We start from the raw sequence: 19,001 nt of genomic DNA, 5'->3' as shown, positions 1-19,001 counted from the left end.
TCTTGCTTCAACATTTTCCACATCTTAATGGAATCTTTAGTTATTTGGTTGGCTATTATTGGTGTTTTTCTGAATCACATAATTGATCACAGAAATAAAACAACATGCATTTTATAAAGGTTTTAGGCAAAGTGGAAATATTTTTAATATCTAAGGACAGCAAAAGATAAACATGACCTTTCCAAAGCAATTTTGTACTCTTCAAGCAATGCCACAAAAGATGATTTACATCTGAAAAAGTGTGTCAAAATTAACTACAGCAAAGAAAAACATACAACAAAGATACCTTTAAAATTTGACCACTGCTGTCCACGACGTGCATTGTCACTTCCACATTTCTGGCCACACTTTTCCCTCCTTTCTCAAATTCTCCTCTTTCTACAGTAATATATAAATCATTCCTCATTTCACCTATAAAAAACCCCAAATCAAACATAAAGTGTATCAAAGTCAGTTCAACTTGCTTTTTGCTTTTAGTACCTTAGTAGATTTTCATCTTCTTTTTCAAAGAAGGAATAGTATCACACCCACATATTTATCAGTATTTTCAGATTTTAAATAATAACAATTGTTTCATAAACCAAGAAAACCAACAAAGTTTCATCAAAGCCCAGGAGATGATCTGACATACTAAACCAATTCTAGGGGCTTTTACTCCTTTAGCTCTTTTTGGTCTTCACAATGGCAACCTCTAGCTGTAACAAAGCTGGTGTCTAGCTTCACCTCATTTAATTTCTCTTTTAATGTAAGGCAATATTAATGTATTTTCTTTCATTTGTAATTATTACTTTTATCTGTTTAATGTCTCCTTGAAGAACTGATTAGAACTTTTTTACACTTAATCTCAAAATAGTGTATTACTTCGAAGCAGCAAAAAACAAGAGGTTGGTGTTCTTTCCATTAGAAGAGTAGGCTTCCCAGATTGCTAGCATTCAAATCTGTCTTTCTGATCTAAAAGATCTCAATACATTTTACATTAACAGGGTGTTCCAAAGTTTACTAGCAAAAAGTTAGCTTAGCTTATTTTCTGCATGTTGGAAATGCTTCTGAGAAATTAAAATTTTCATCAACACATTCAAAATACAAATCCAACACAGGCACTACCTAAGTGTGACACAGTATTTACAAGTTATTAAATACTGCGGGCATATTTAAATTTAAATTCTTTGCACGTTCATACAGTAACATGCTAAGTATTCTGTCAGACCATAACCGGATCTTCTGGATGCGATCAATGGTAATTTTATTTTAGTTTCAGTTAACACAAACCGCAAAGTTTATAGTTGATGAAAGGAAGAAAGATTGGTTGGCAGTTGTGGGGGGACAGGATGGGGGTGAAGCAGTACTGGTGGTGACTGGAGTGGCGTAGTAGGGAAGACCCAATTTTCTGTTTGAAGATGGTAAATCTATTTCTAAAAAGTGTAAACAAATCTAGCTTTGGACAAACATTAACAGATCTACTTGGAAGCAACTGGACTTTTCTTGTGAAACAGAAAAACGAAGGACAAATGCATCATAATTAGGAGCATCTTCTAAAATTCTAATTTCTAGATTTGGTAGAAAAAGGAATTGAGAATATATGCTTTCATCTAGTGAAATGCAAGTTTAGCAAAATGGGAATATCCTCTTTTAATAAAGTAGATTTTCACAGAGCACTGGGGAAATCCAGTATGACAGTTTTGTGTATTTATAGGTGTATCACTGAGAAGTCAGACATGAGATGGATACTTGTACTGTGGATAAAGTTAATTAACAGATATGTAACTGATAAATAATTAGTGCATCCTCAATTTCTAGCTTCATTTTAATGTGCAAGCAGAATTTGACCTGCTTGAACTTTCCAGGATATTTTCACGTTTCACATTTCTTGCATTTATTTTACTGCATGCAACTCTCCAGTGACTTTTAAGTACCGGAAACCATGAACCTGCTACAGCCTTCTAATATTTTTATAACATTATTCCATTACTGTATGCAAAATAATTAAACGATACCTCCAAAGCACAATCTAAACCACTGCCAATTTTTTTTTTTTTTTTTAAAAAAGGCAAAAGGAAACTGCTATATTATCAAGCCCTCAAGAACTATGCACATAAAAAGAGGGGGGGGAATCCGCTATTGTATTACCTTATTATCAATTATCTTCTGAAAACTATGGACAGATGATAGAATACAGTCAGACAGAACAAACAGAAACAAGTACCAGGACCAGATGGTGTTCACTTAAGAGTTTTGTGTAAAGTCAAGGATGAAGAAGCTGAATTACTAATAAGTGTGTGCAATCACTGAATCAATCTCTGGCTCCTGGTGGGAACTCGGTTCAAAATAAGCAAAAGGTGGTGGTTACTCAGGTAACAGACAGCAAGACTTGTAAAAAAAAACCCACAAAAGCAACCCCAAACCAAAAACTAAGCACAAATCAAAACCTTTTCAAAGGATGTTGTGAATGTGAGAAATGTGTAAGGGTTCAAGGGAAGAATGGAGAAGTTGTGGAAGGAGGATCCACTAAAGGATATGAAACAGACCATCACAAGCAGCTCAGGAAATCCCTTGAGTTGAAAATAGCTGGAGGCTGAGAGAAGATCAGGGGGTAATGGCCATACATGCATATATGCATGCTCGGTTCTTACTCTTCTTTAGGTGTCTGTTTCCAGAACTCGGCTAGATGGGCCCCTGGCCTGAATCAGTAACGCTGTTCTTACGTTTATTCAAGTCACAAAATTACCCTTAAAACTACTACATTCTGATTACTTCCACATTGCAGTAATATTTTATTATAAAAGTTTTAGAATGTAGTACTGTATGGTTACCAAAGAGCATGCAGTATGTTGGATCCTTGCTTAGCATATGCTTATACTAGGATTGGTTCTAGTTAGTGCTGGCAGTTGGTTACATTCAGAAAAAATGACAACACAGAGTAATCAGAGAAGCTTTGTTATATAACTGATTTTAGCAAACTACTTGTAGTTGCAGCAATTTCTCTTTAAAGATTAACTTGAATTCTACATATATTTGTGCTACATTCAGTTATTATTTTCATTTATCAGCAGGGAATTAATTCAATTTTCCATGGGGTCTTCAGTGAAACATAACCAAATAACCATTTCCACCACAAATTTCATGCCCTAGCCCAGATGAAACTCAGTGAAAACTGTATTTTTCCTTTTTAAACAGAGTAAACTGTACAGGATTTAAATGCAAATGAACATGACAGTGGAACAGGTTGCCTAGAGAAGTTGTGGATGCCCTATGATTGGAAGTGTTCAAGGTCAGGCTGGACATGGTTTTGAACAACCTAGTCTAGTGAAAGATGTCCCTATCCATGGTGGGGCAGGGATGATGATCTTTAAAGATCAAGATGATCTTTAAAAGTCCCTTCCAATCCACACCATTCTATGATTCTATGCAAAAATAAGAAAGCATTTCTAAAAGAAGTAATCAGAGCTTCACAGAAGCAGGCTTTCAAAAACAGTGTCTGCATTTTAAAGTTTTTAAAAAAATCCAAACCCATTGAGTTTCACCTTTTTAATTGCCAGAAGAAATCAAATCACATGGAAAAAGAGACACAGGAGTACGATGTACTTTCACAAATATTGTCCTGTTCTCCTCTTACAGAACCTTGGCAGAGATTGTAATCAATGTCATGAGAGGATTGTTCAGATGAATTTTGTCCTGATCCACATCCATTCAGGAAGCTCTACTCCCTTTTCAATGTCTCAGAGAAAATCAAGACACGTGGGTCATGTTATTGGAAGAAAATGCCAGATTTTCTTCATTATCATGCAACACAAATTCAATCCAAGAGGAGACTAAGTCTCTCATGCTATATGAGGAATAACAATGTTTTACATGGAAATGAATAGAAAAGCAGAAGGGAGATAACTGAAATAGACTGGAAAATTAATCAAAAAGAATGCAAACTATGGGCTATGTATCAAGGGTACAGTCTGCATCAGACATGGAACAGGAGCCTCCTTTTCTCAAAGTATGTGGCATATCTGATATTTCATCACCTTTACAAAAATGTAGGTTTTAGTTTAAATTTGGCCTTCTGTCTGGATTTGTATGCACACATATTTCACTATGGGTTTAAAAAAGATCACTACCTGAAATCAAAATGTAAGAAAATCAACTATATTGAACTTGCATAGTTCAGGCATTAAGAATTTAAAAACATGCTCCTGACAAATCTTCAGCATAATATTTGTATGAACATATTAAAAATAAAAGCTCATAAAACCCGAAAGTCAATGGGGTTGTAAAAATCAAGCACAAAGCCTTATTAGAAAACAGCTGAGGGTAAAAAAGAAAGAGGATTTGGAAACTAAACTTCACTCTGGAAAGGAAAAAGGAAAGAAAATTATAATAAAAACTTAGACAAATATATTTAGATCCAAATTTTAAAAATTATTTCACTCTCAATATATTGCTCTGGAGATAGCTTAGTCACTTTTACTTCCTCAGTGTAGAAATGCCATTGCTTCAGTCTTCCTTAACAGAAATTCTCTCCAAAAATTGAGATTGTCCTTGAAAAAATAAGTTAGGGCATTCTTTTGTGGCTTCTCTTCCAGTAAAAAGAATTCCAACTTCCTCTATAAAGTATTCAAACATCAGCAAATTGTTGAATTTATCTATATTCCTTTAACTGATCTTTTTCATTTATGGCAACTGTAATTATATATTTGATTACAAGAACATGTACCATTTTTCTATGGGATTTTTGCCTTAACCATTATACCAGACAGCTAATTCTGACAGATTAAATCATCTTCTTTTCACTAAGAGGGGCAATTACAGCCATAAGTAGCACTGAAAGGCAAAGTCCTGCTGAATATCTGAATTCTGAGGTAGACTTTGGTGAGTATGAATGGTATCTTCAGCTAAAGTATCTGCACGACTCAAATCTCTCCTAGGTGTTTGCATTTCAGTTAAAACATCCAATGGTTATTTTCTGCATGAAGTTTGGTACAGGAATAAGCAACTGAAAACAATATTGAAAATGATGCTCAACTTTAACGTGACAAGCCTACCTCCACCTATAATGAAGTTGTGTGTTATGAAAGATTTAGATCACTTGAAAGCATTCATTTCACAAGAAAGGGCAGCTCATTTTTCCCTGTTGTTATGGAGCATTTCCATCCCCTGACTCCTGTTGTGACAGTTTTCTTTCAACTTTCTGAATTCACCAGGGCTTCCGGACTGTGCAATGACCATGTGGATATCAACATCCAGTTATTAACACTGCTAACTAGTATAGGGTCAAACCCCATTATAAGTCAGCTTTAACTGGGACTGACATACAGTTTTCTGGATAAGGAAAGACTATAGAATGGTGAACCACACACACTAAGGTCATAAAACATATTTTGTGAAGCTAAACCACGTAAGTCTCCTTAGAAGTGAAGGACGCTTCTAGACGTGTGGGTTATGAGACCTGAGTCAACAGAAGCTAGAGAAAAGCAAATTGAAGAAGCCATGTGTTGCATTTCTGTGTTGTCTGAATCATTTCACTGCTTAAAAAGCTGCTTATGTTGGCAAAGCTACTTTCTGGCCACTATCCTAATAAAAAATGAAGTTAACGTGTTACAGCCAACCATAGGTAAGGCAGAAGGTTGTTGTACATTGGATGTGAGCTGACAAACAACAAAGCAGAAAAAAAAAAGTTGGTGTTGGTCCCTGTGAGAGTAGGAAGTAATGAGCTGTGTTTTGGAAAAATGGCAGAACTGTGAGTATCAGCGAGTGTACCTAGTGATGCTGTGTTTTCTTACTTCAGACAATAATGCTATGTGTTGAAAAAGGGCATCAGTATATTCTGTCCTAACTACAGAAGTGGCCCGTTAACCCCAACACTTTGGCACTACTTAGTTAGCACCCTATTATTTCACCTCTTTGGCTAATCAAAACCGGATCTTTAAATTTTAAAAGCTACAGACTGAAGCACTCGTACAAGAGCTTCTACTATGAAGTGAGGGCTAGAGCTACATTGAAGTTCTGTAGAATTTAACAAAAAAAACATAAAGCTGCAGCGATGTGGATGACTGCACAGCCCTAACTTTCCTGTGCAGCGCAAGTGTTCAGTGCACATTCTGTAGGGATATTTACTCTGGTACGTGAATTTAATTGTATGGAAAGCTGCTGAATTGAAATGTCTGGGTTGCGAAATCAAAATGTATACAGCACAGCATTGGTAGTACCTGCCTCTTCATACGGTCCTGCTAATACATTTCAGGTTTGACCTGGCAAAGATATCTTGAAATCTTTATATATCTTGAAAAATACCTTGAATATTTATAGGCTAAGAGAGGAAAAACTCTAAACCCTTCTTGCCCCGGATGTAGGTGCTAACTAGGCACATTACAGATCAAGGTTTCTGACCTGAAAAGAAACAGAAGAAGCTTCATGACTTCAACTAGCAATGAACTGTCCAAGGGCTGGACAGGACTGGAGTACAGAGACCTGATCAGCATCAATTATATGAAAGAGGCAATTACAAGGAGCAGGAGGAAAGGCCAATTAAAGTCGAAAAAAAAACACAACACAAGTCAGACTGCTGGAGGACACACTTAGCTAATGGAGGTCAGCCTTCCTGAACCTGCCAACTAAAAAACCACAAATTTTAAATAACCAGTAAAGACAGAAGAGACAGGAGTAATTTGCAGGTTGGAGATGACAATGCATGCTCAGGGGTCCTATTATCTCCACCGTGCAGTTTCATTATGGGATGGCTCCGCAGGCTCCCTTTCCCTCATAGGTAGGAGGCGGCATCATCGCTATTCAGGACTTGCGTACAAGCACTGGTCTGCTGCCCAGCTATGGCACCTACGTGCAAGCTCTCCCCAGCTCACAGAAGCTTGAATGCTCCCACAGAACCTCAGGTGAGAGGAACGGCAGGCAATCACTAGTAAGGAGAAGGTCAGATCAGGACAAGCATCAGGAGAGCATTTGCATGCATGTATTGTTTGTTCATTTATTTTTTTAGAAACATTTGTACTAACCTAAGCGTCAAAGTAATGATTCTTCATCACAAACTGTTTTTAAACATACACTGAGGAAGCTGTACATTACAATTGCAACACAGATGCTGTAACAACAAGACTTTTCTCATATTCCAAATACATTTAGAACTGTAGAATTTCTTGTAGCATATTAATATGGAACAAGGTTTTCAAGCTACCATAGCTATCAAAGATCAAGGGTAGCTGTCTTTGTTAGAAAAAGAAAGTTTAGTTTGCCAGCAATCCTTGAAGAGCTTTCTAGTGAAATACATCTCAATTTGATTTAGTACTGTAACAAACCACAGCATGATCGTGTCTGAACAAGACAGCATCACTGATAGTTACAGCTTTCAGTGTGCAAATCTAAACTGTCCTGACAGCAGCCACTAATTTAAAAATAATTACACAGAACTCACTAGGAGCTTTTGTTAGGAACTGCTTTTTTGAAAGCTTTCCTCAGAATTATAGGTCTTTTAGAACCATGATTTGAAAAGAAGCAGAAAACATTATTTTGTTTAGATAAAGTTCCTGTTCATTTACGTCTCTGTAAAATACAAGCTAATCAGTTGCTTTGTTTTATACCCTAAACATGACTTCGACAGCTCTTAAAACAATTTGAGTTGTAGAGACTGAAAATCTCTGGATGTGGCACAGACAAAATGGTATTTTGTCCCCAATGGTATTGGGGATGTGTGGCTGGAGAGCTGTCTGGAAGAAAAGGATCTGGGGGTTCTAACTGACAAGCAGCTGAACATGAGCTGGCAGTGTGCCCAAGTGGCCAAGAAAGCCAACAGCATCCTGGCTTGTGTTAGAAATAGTGTGACCAGCAGAAGTAGGGAGGTGATAGTCCCCCTGTACTCTGCACTGGTGAGGCCACACCTGGAGTATTGTGTCCAGTTTTGGGCACCTCAATACGAGAGAGATATCGAGGTGCTGGAGCGAGTGCAGAGGAGGGCAGCGAAGCTGGTGAAGGGCCTGGAGAACAAATCCTATGAGGAGCGATTGAAGGAGCTGGGACTGTTTAGTTTCAGGAGGAGAAGGCTGAGGGGAGACCTCATCACTCTCTACAACTACCTGAAAGGACATTGTAGAGAGGTTGGTGCTGGTCTCTTCTCACAGGTGATTAGTGACAGAACAAGAGGGAATGGCTTTAAACTGCAACACGGGAGGTTTAGACTGGACATTAGGAAAAAATTTTTCACAGAAAGAGTGGTCAGACAGTGGAATAGGCTGCCCAGGGAGGTGGTGGAGTCACCATCCCTGGATGTGCTTAAGGGTCGTTTAGATGAGATGTTGGGGGATATGGTGTAGGGGAGAACTTGTAGAGTAGGGCTGATGGTTGGACTCGATCCCAAGGGTCTTTTCCAACCTGAATGATTCTGTGTGATTCTGTATTATCCAGGATGTAAATCTTGTGGATACAAAATGTTTTGGAGAAAAGGTCCTTAGAATACTTTGTAGAATGGGACAAGATTGTGTAGCTGCTATCTGTGGGAAGATCTCAAAAAAACCATGTAGAAGGTGATTTTAACTTGAGGAGAGAGCTAGGGACCCTTAGTCCACCTTGCCTCCTACCCTCTGAGTCAATCCATGCTATCTGTCTTTTAGCAGCTAGGATGTTCTATGATGTTACTATCCATGCTGATATACTGACAGTAACAATCAAAGCTCGAAAATAAAAGACAAGGGCAGGCAATCTTCCCTCCCTTTGCAGCCCAGTAAACTTGGAACTGGCCCAGCTGAAGTTATGATAAGAAAAAGCAGTTTACAGAAAGACATGGAACAAGACAGAAGAGCTCAATTCAAAAGTAGGTGCCCTTATGTCTGGGTGATTCAGCACTGACCACCAGCATCTTAGCCTAAATTTCAACAAGTTAACACTACAAGCTCATTACCTTTGCAGTAGTCGCAACCTGGAGGTTGTAAATACTTTAACTATCAAAATATATGTGTTTATTAATATATACACTTTGGGGAGTCAGGAAGAAGAGATTAAGTCCTGGAATATTATAGGAACACTAAATTCTTCCTGATGCCTTTCTGGCAGTTGAACTTTGATGATTTCATAGAATCATAGAAGAGTATGGGTTGGAAGGGACCTTTAAAGGTAATCTAGTCCAACCCTCCAGCAATAAGCAACTAGATCCACTAGATCAGGCTGCTCAAAGCCCTATCCAACCTGACCTTGAACACTTCCAGGGAGGGGCCATCTACAACCTCTCTGGGCAACCTGTTCCAGTGTCTCACCACCCTCACAGCAAAGAATTTCTTCCCGATACCCAGTGTAAATCTATCCTCTTTTAGTTTAAAACCACCACCCCTTGTCCTATCACAACAGCCTCTACTAAAAAGTCTGTCTCCATCTTTCTTATAAGCCCTCTTTAAGTACTGGAAGGCTGCAGTAAGGTCTCCCTGGAGGCCAACTTCTCAGCCTGTCCTCATAGAAGATGCTCCATCCCTCTGATCATTTTTGTGGCCCTCCTCTGGACCCACCCCACAGGTCCATGTCTTTCCTGTACTGAGGATTCCAGAGCTGGACACAGTACATCAGGTGGGGTCTCACCTCGACCTGCTGACCATGTTTCTTTTGATGCAGCTCAGGATACAGCTGGCTTTCTAGGCTGCAAGTACACACTGCCAGCTCATGTCTAGTTTTTCACCTACCAGTACCCCCAAGTTCTTCTCTGAAGGGCTGCTCTTAACCCCTTCATCCCCCTGCCTGTGCAGATACTGGGGGTCGCCCACATTCAGGTGCAGGACCTTGCACCTGGCCTTGTTGAACCTCATGAGGTTCACATGGGCCCACTTCTCAAGCTTGAACAGGTCCCTCTGGATGGCATCCCATCCCTCAGGCTTGTCAACTGCACCAATCAGCTTGATGTCATCTGCAAATTTGCTGAGGGTGTACTTGATCCCACTGTTTATATCATTGATGAAGATGTTAAACAGTACTGGTCCCAGTGCAGACCCCTGCAGGACACCACTTGACACTGATCTCTATCTGGCTATCTGGTCAACGCTGAGCTGTTGACCACTACCCTCTGGATGTGACCATTCAAACCACTTCCTTATCCACCGAACAGTCCATCAAATCCTTATCTCTCCAATTTAGACAGCAGGATGTTGCGGGGGACCATGTCAAAGGCCGTACAGAAGTCCAGGCAGATGACATCTGTAGCTCTTCCCTTGTCCACTGATGTAGTCACTCCATCGTAGAAAGCCATGAGGTTGGTCAGGGCAAGACTTGCCCTTGGTGAAGCTGTGCTGACTGTGTTGAATTACCTCCATGTTCTCCATGTGCCTTAGCACAGCTTCTAGGAGGATCTGTTCCATGATCTTCCCAGGCACAGAGGCTGACAGGTCAGTAGTTCCCAGCGTCCTCCTTTCCACCCTTTTTAAAAATGGGTGCAATGTTTCCGTTTTTCCAGTCACTGGGGACTTCACCTGACTGCCATGACTTTTCAAGTATCATGGACAGTGGCTTGGCAACTACATTAGCCAATTCCCTCAGGGATGCATCTTGTCAAATCCCACAGACTTATATATGTTAAGGTTCCTCAGGTGGTCTTGAACCTGATCTTCTCTTACAGTGCGAGGGACTTTGCTCCCCCAGTCCCTGCCTTGAGGTTCATCCACTCAAGATGTGTGGGAAGAGAGACTGCGGCAAAGAAGTTTTTGAGTACCTCAGCCTTCTCCTCATCTGCTGTTACCAGTTTGCCAGTCTTGTTCATAAAGCGGGATATGTTCTCCTTGACCTTCCTCTTCTGGCTGACATACCTGTAAGAAGGTCTTATTATGCTTTGCAGCCTTTGCCAAGTTCAGCTCCAGCTGCACCTTGGCCTTCCTGACCCCATTCCTACACAACCGGGTAATGTCCCTGTAGTCTTCCCAGGATGCCTCCCCGTGCTTTCACTACCTGTGCATTTCCTTCTTGCCCTTTGGTTTGACCAGCATGTCTTTACTCAGCCATGCAGGTCTTTTGCCTTCCCTTCCTGATTTCTTACACATGATCCAGTTGTATTTAATTAAAAAAAAAAAATCAATTAAAAAAAATTCAAGTTAAGCAATCTGGCATCATTCATGAAAATCATAGTATAGAAGGATGTTATTCAAGAGAAGGGCATCCTTAAGGAGATCAGCTCAGGAAGATACAGGCACACTGCATTTCAAAAAGAATTTCATCACTGTAGGAAGTGAAATCCTATTACTGAAACAATTTCTTTTTTGCATTGTAGAAGATACCAAAAGAGTGGTTGGCTTCTTATCAGCAAATGTATTCAGCACTTTTAAGAAACGGGGCAAATCTCATTGACAAGCTTGAAGCTGCCAGTAAAGGTGTGTCAGATTTAAAGACCTCCCCATATAGCAACACCTTGACTTCTCCACTATTGTGGCAAAGAACAACTTTGCTATTTGCGAGAAGCTTTTGCACAGACTCACAATAATTACTCACAACATGAGCAACATTCACACGACTCAAGAATGAGAAAATGTACTCAGTGCTTAAATATATATATATACAAAGAAAAGGTCTGAGATCAGGACCCTCTGGGTGATACTTGACAAAAACTTATTTGGGGCAGAGTGTGTGTCTGCATATAACTATATGACAGGGGACAGGCAGAAAGAAATAAGACCATTTCTATTATTTATATATTGCTATCTAGTTTTAATATTATCACCATATTCTCGTTTACATAAGGCAAACATTAAAACAACTCTGCATGTGTTAGAATTTTGTGAGCATTAGTGACTTTGGTAACAGGCCTGCCTTTTTATTATTGGATTAAGTAAGCTTTGGCATTTAAATCAAAGGCAGAGGTGAATAAAGAGATTCCTTTTCTCAGTTACCTTCCTGTCCTTTTTCAACAGAGCATTATCTGCATTTTCAGCTTTATTACAGAAACTCTCAATAAGCCCTAAGAAACACTCCTCAGAAAACAAATGAGTAAGCAAATGAAATGCCCTTTACAAGGGATTCTCAAACTGCAATACTTTCAGATTTCAAATGGATTGTAGATCTACCATGTAAGACCCAATTGCTCTGTGGCTTTTTTTGTTCTTCCTTTTAACAATGAGATGTAAACCCAGTTGCTTTGAACAAGTGGGGAATAAAAGACTTACAAGCTTTTTTAACAGAAAACTTTGACCTGTTGATTTTGTATAGCTATGATATAAAGAAAATATTTCCAGCAGAATTTTGACAGACCATTTATTTTTACAGAGCTAAAGCATTCACTTGTTAGTTTGCTAGTGCTCCTTACATGGTTTATTGAACAAAGACTTCCAAGCCATAACTATCCTTGTATAAACTTCCCATGCATCACTGCTACTTATTCTATGCTCAAAAGAAAACCAGCTTACTCTTCTCCAAATACTGTAAACTGCAGAAGACCCTTTTCCCCATTCACTACTTCCAGAAACTTCAAATTAAGGGAAGTCTAATTAAATTATGGCTTTTCTTCCCTTTCCATAGTTCTGTTTTTCCTTCAGTTCCTAATGAACCAAGAAAATATGACAGAGGAGATGGGAAGAAGAAGGAAAACAGTATAGAAGTTCCTTGCACTTGTCTAAACAAGTGTGTAGTCATGTATTAGTATCTTTGTTTTCTCCAGTGACTTGTAGAAATGACAATTCCTTTGGTAGATAGGATCAAAGCTTTAAAAAAAAGTATTAAAAAAGGATTTGGAAAGCAGAGGATACTCCCCACAGAGTACTACAGTTTCATGAAAGGTCAAAATTCAGGGTGTCTTTACTCCACAATATTGCTTAAACATATTTTGTGTAAACTCATATATGCAGGCAATATTGCCTTCAGTAATTAAAAATACATATTTCTGGATTCTTGGAAATCAGAACAGCAAACAATGGCAGGTGTTAAATGTAGGCTGTTTGTACTCCATACAGGATAAAGAAGATTGGAAAAATTCATACTACTGCTTGTGGGAGAAAAACGCTTAAGTGTGTCAGACATGTATTTCCTAGAATCAACAACTCTTTAATGAGTCCAAGCTCACTGACAAGATACAGACACTTATCATGACAAAGACAACAGATTCCCTAGCTTTCTTTACATTTTTGCTCTCCAGACAGTTATTCTAAGATTTGAAAGAGGGAATATGCTTCTAGTCAAAATCAAATCATTGAAAAATGCATGTTATCACAAGGATAGCATTTTGTGAGATCATTTGTATAAAAAGACAAATATTCTAGTTCGAGTTTCATTTTAAAAGCTTCTGAAAATAGAAAGTAAGAAAGACTGGAGAGTGTGTATTGCATATGAAAAGAATAAAAGACCTTTTAGTAATCCAGATGAGGGAGTAACAAGTCTATTCAGTAGCTTTCAAAGACAGGATTCTGATGAGATTTAACTGGACAGCTAAAGGACATCTAATGAAGTTAAAAGTTGACAAATGCAAAGCAACACAGATGTGATGGTAAAAAACTGAAGTTATTTTTCCTAAATTAAGCATATGAAAGCTTAATGTAGGAAACTTAAAAGCACTGCAATGCCCTTGGCAGCTCATTCCATCTGCTGAATGAACAGAAATGGTAAAGAAACCAACAGAACATTGAAAAACAAAATGCGACTTTTATTGTTTGACAAATAAGTCTGAAAGTATGAAAATTCCATTACAGAAATTAATACTGCAACTTCATGTAGAGCCTTTAGCTATGTTATTTGTGAAATCAGATCACAGGATTAGAAGCGGACCAAAAAATTCAGAGTGAAGGATTACAAGCCAAGAACTTTGCAGTCAGGACTGACTAGCTCAGCTATAGATACCAGCATTATAGACCCTCTCAGCTTATGTACAAGGAAAACAATGGTCAATGTAATACCACTGTACTGACTTGTCAATTCTTAAACCTCTTCTAATATCAAAAGAGTTTAATAGTTTGGATGGACAGGAAGGAATATAAACTCTGATCTTAACCCAAAGCAAGTGGTGGTCAGATCTCAACGGTGGTAATGCCACCAGTTCACATCATAAATTGAAAAAAAGGTGTCTAAAGCTAATTGATACCCATCTGTGAAAATCTGTTGAGATGTCAGCCAACAGGCCAATTGTTTATACATTGCAATACATTTTATGGACTGCGACATTTGGAGGACAGCTGTTGTCCTCTGTAAGATACAGAGCCTTTCAAAATTATGTCCATAGCTGTTTTAAGTAAGAACTATCTTTGATATTATAGATAAAGCTGCATAGAGTAAGTTTGTAGGTAAAGTTCCAGGAAGTAAGGGTTAGACCTAATAAAATTGTTTAGTGAAAGAAGGATTCTACACAAAGACATGAGATTACTTTACTTATGTGCTAGTGTCTCACGCTGAATGGATTCCGGCTTTGAATATACCAAAGAGTCAAGACAGCTTAGCATTATTAAGAAGAGTGTAGTTTAAATAAAGCAGATGCAGTTCTGGTCTGATAAGCACAAGAAAGGAAGATGTGCAACTGTATGGGTGCCTGTCACATGATCGTTTGGAGTCTGTTTACAACTGGCAGTCCTAGTGGGGAGCTATGGCTCCTCCACTAAGTCCCCATCTAGACAAACAGCTGTGCTAGGGTTTAGTCCAATTCTAAAAACCCCAGACAACACACACTGATGATCAGGCTTTTTTATGGAATTAGGTATCTTCCACAAAGATGCAAAACAGTATGTACATGGGTATGTGCTAGAACACACGTGCACATGCAGCACTGAAGTTATGCACTGATACTGTAAGTCAAATCTGGAAACAGACTCCATAAGAGCGCACTACATAAAACAGCAAAAAAGCTAGTAAAAGTGTGTATAGAAAAATATAAAAGGGCTTTTACATTCCATCACCTGTTATGTACGTTAATCTAACTTAAAGTACTGCTCAAAAAGTGTAGTATATTCGTAAATATTAAATGCTAAATTTTATATACTAAGTAATGATGTCTGCCCTTTCAGGAAATGGTGAGCACAGAAATTCAGAGTGTAAGCACAGTTGTCCTTCGATGCTGTACAGAGCTATCTGAAAATACTCACTTGTGCATCTGTAGACTGCCACACTAGGATGCTGGAAAGGAGTGTACTAGTGGTTGTACAGAGAGTCTGCTCTTAAATCCATGTTAAGTCTAGAAAATGCATGTTGATTAGACTCACAAGATGACACTTTCACTGCCTGTCCTTCTGTCAGCTAGAATAAAGTGAGTTGCTTATTTCACAGTCTTTTTGATTCATATGTGCTTTTTTCTAGCCATCTACTTAATTTCCTAAAACACTTGGAGTTCTTCATTAAAAAATTCCACAAGTCCTGGAAAGAGCGTTCTGTGGCTTCACCCTGTCAGGCTCCTGTGACATAAAAAACATTGCTCTATAAAAACATGCATTACTATTGTCAACAAAATTCTGGTCTGGCATGTATGCTGATCCTAGGTACTTTTAATTGCAAAAACTCCAAAGAGAACAGGATTGATATGATGAAAAAATGAAGGTCAGAGAGAGTTTAAATACACCAGAAGAGAGATTTAAAATATGGCATTTATAAAAGAGATACTGTAGTTTAGCAGCATGAAGTATTTCTTATTGAATTATTCAAGAGAGGTTAGGGTTCTGAACCAGACTAAGTGCTAATTAGCCACAGCAACATACTTATTTTCAACAAAAATATAAAATGAGATCTAATTAATGACTATTTCCAGTGGCAAAAGATGAAGTTCTCTAATTTATCTCTGAAAAAAGACACTAGAAGAGAAACAAAATGAAAGGAGAGCTTTAAAAGAAAAAAGCATTTCAAAGGCTAGGTTCCTGCAGGCATTTCAGTGCCTAAGGCATACTGCTCTGCTTAGCCCTTGGAACTCATCATTGCAAGAGTGAGGTGATTATATCTCTTTATGCCAGTAAACACAGAATAGAAGTTGAACATTTTCTAAACTGAGGTATGCATACATTTGGACTGAGAAAGCAGCATACCAGAACTCATATATTTTTTTTTTTAAACTAAAAAAGGGACAAACAGCCCACACAATTCTTTGAAATTGAGTTGAGAAACTCCTCCAGCAGCTGATTACACTGTACTCTGCTATAACATGGTTTTTGCAGTTTAGTACATCACATTATTTCACAACTGGAAAGTGAGGGGATGTGAGAGCTATTTATAGAACTTAGAAAACTTGGTAACACAGAGCAGAAGGTCACTAAATCATAGATAAATGGAGAAGGGTTTCTTAATGGGAGTTATAACGTGCTCAGTAAAACTGCTTCCACTGTTTTCAGCCATATTATCTACAATACTCATTTGATTCAAATTACAAATCCAAGAGTAATACAACAAATAAACCCTAGCTAATATGCCATAAGATTTCAACGGAATGCTTCCACTTAACATACATATATATCTACCTTCAAATTAAATGGCACCTGACTCATGCATTTTATTGTTCTAAATATTGCAGTCACACCAGCAGAGTATTTTCACAATAATGCTAAAACTGTTTTATTAACTTGTGTTCTGTGCATGTTTTAAGTGATTAGAAGTACTGATCAAGGATGCAGAAGGACAGATGTTTAATTGGCAGTAAGAACATGAGTGAATTCTCAGTTGTCAAGTTTCAGGCAGAAGTTCAAAAGAAATACATGCCCATAGCTAAAGCTGAGTCTCATTACTGAGTTTTAAATGCCTGTTTAAGACCTCCTTGATTAGTGAAGTATTGAAACTTATTTATTCTTCCCTCGGAACCTTAGTTTACTTCTGATTTAGGCACACAGGAATGCAAAGACAGATCTTGATAAGAAGAATGTAGTCTCTATTAAAAATCTGCAAGTCATGAGGATGATTTACATTTGAGAGAGTCAAGGCATTGTGTGTGGACTCAGCTGAAACTAAGTAGTGAGCTCCTCCCTGCAACATTTCTCAGCAACAACACAACACCATAATCATGCCAAACTAGTCTGCTTGTAAGTATGCTTTTCCTTTAAAGAGACATTTGCCTTATAATTTCCAGCAACCCAGTAAACTTTTTAAAAATTTTATTTCAGGGATGGAACTATAGATATTACTGCGATCTGCTTCATGTATTTGCTTCTTCACATTCACGTTGACACAATCTTTCTACCTTCCTTAGCATCTGTTTAAGTATTTGCATATTTTGTCATACAATATAATCAAAGTCTCTACATCCCTATTAGTATCCATTTCCAGTATCTTAATTTCCAGTATTTGAGACACAAACCTCATGAAACCAGAAGCTGTACAGTATCAGTGAAATTCTATGAATCTTTATTTAGAAAACTACCAGCTCCTAAGAACATAATGTTCTGCTGGTTATCTCTTTCTCTGCATAGAGATCAGCAGTCTTGCATTCAGCCATCTTCACTTCTAAAAAGTGGGGTTCCATCTCTCAAAAAAGGCTGCTATGGCTGTAAGCCCTTTTGACACTGTCATAGTAACTATACAATGTATAATGCAATGGGGCCACTGGGACACAATTTTCTTCTATCTGAAAAAAAATAATGTAAAAGTCTCTGGAAAAGTTTAAGAAGTTTTAGAATACAATTATTTATTTGGAAAGCAGCTGAAAACTTAAGTAATTTCTCTTTTTTGCTGCTAATTTTGGCTGCTTATTCGGAGTTTTTTCTTTTTTAACTTACCAGGCATTATAATATTGGAAAAACCTAGTTTTCTTGTTATGGATACTCCATGGGTAAACATGGATGTATACTCTCTCCTAATTTGTTCTATGTCTCCATGAAGCAACTGAAGAGAAACTGCCAGACCTGAAAATAAAGAGAAAAACAAAGAAAAATAAGACATTCAAACAGATTGATGATCACTACTTCTTAAAAATTCTATCTACTTGCAAGTGTATATGTATTCCTGAGAACTCAGAAAATTCAGAGGAAGTTCAGTAACACCAAGCTAACCCACCTCAAAATTTTTATGTATTTGGGAAGGGTACCAACACCCAGAAATCAGTAAAGACTTGAAAACAACTACCCATAAAAAAGCATTAGCAAATTATTACTGATATGTAACTGAGCTATGATGACACATCGGATCAAAATTATCTTAATAGGGATGGACTGAGGCCTTAACTGAAAACAGAATTAGAAAAATGTCAATTTAGAGAAATGTCAATCAGTAATATTTGCTACCATTTCAATTTTTCACTTCCTTCAACACAATACTGCCTTCACTGTTATGCAAGAAAAGGTGCAAACACAATGGTCCCTATCTACGGAGAAATGTGGAAGTCTCATTATAATGCATCATTTAACCTGATACAAAGTTATACAATTTATTAATCCAAAAACTGAAGAAACAAACTCTAATAAGCCAATACAGTATAATCAGTATTTTTTTATTTAGGCACAGTAATTTCATGATGATTGATTTTTTTTTTTAAATATTCATCAGATTTAATCAATCATGCTCTTTCCTATGTTTGCTAGAAGACATGCGAAGTACAAGGATGGCCATATAATCATTTTCTAATATTTATTCCTCTATTCATGCACTGTATCTGCAGTATACAAATAAATTGCAAACAGTATACTTCATTGCAGCTGAGATTAACAAAAACAACAGGCATGACTTCTGGTTATTTCAAATACAATCACTGAGGCAAGTGTCAGGATGACACATCTTGTGAAGATTCATCCTCCCTGACCTCCAACATTACTACAGCATACCACGTGTCAACAAACATATCAAGGAGAAGATAAGAACAAACTCTTCATATGCACTTAACAACTGGAGATAAACAGACAACTCAGAAGAGTCATAACTAACTTTAGATTAAGCTTAACTAAATAACATGTACACACCAACTGAACAACAAGGTCATCAGTCCTTTTGGCTTTGGAAGAAATTTCCCCTACAACCATGTTACTATTTAACTGAATAAATTTACTTCAAAGTCTGATGGTTCTTAAGTCAGAGGTTGAAAAATCTGTACTAAGTACTGCCAGTACAGGCTACCACACCAAAGAGATCAGAGATCTAATTAGCATGACAACTTTGATCTTCTTCCT

General features: G+C 37.8%; 1 protein-coding gene across 1 annotated transcript in view; it reads right to left on the bottom strand.

Moving 5' to 3' along the window:
* DOCK4 (dedicator of cytokinesis 4) overlaps positions 1 to 19,001 on the bottom strand; it is a 255,664-nt gene that overhangs the window by 93,494 nt on the left and 143,169 nt on the right. Inside the window, exons 13-14 of the mRNA XM_074870262.1 lie at positions 17,619 to 17,744; positions 287 to 411 (exon numbers count right to left, since the gene is read on the bottom strand). Coding sequence (XP_074726363.1) covers positions 287 to 411; positions 17,619 to 17,744 — 251 coding nt within the window. The remainder of the gene's footprint in view (positions 1 to 286; positions 412 to 17,618; positions 17,745 to 19,001) is intronic.

Source organism: Strix uralensis, chromosome 5, assembly GCF_047716275.1.
Source record: "Strix uralensis isolate ZFMK-TIS-50842 chromosome 5, bStrUra1, whole genome shotgun sequence".
Classification (NCBI taxonomy): Eukaryota; Metazoa; Chordata; class Aves; order Strigiformes; family Strigidae; genus Strix; species Strix uralensis.
Note: the sequence above shows the minus strand (reverse complement) of the source record. Positions and strands in the feature narration are given on the sequence as shown.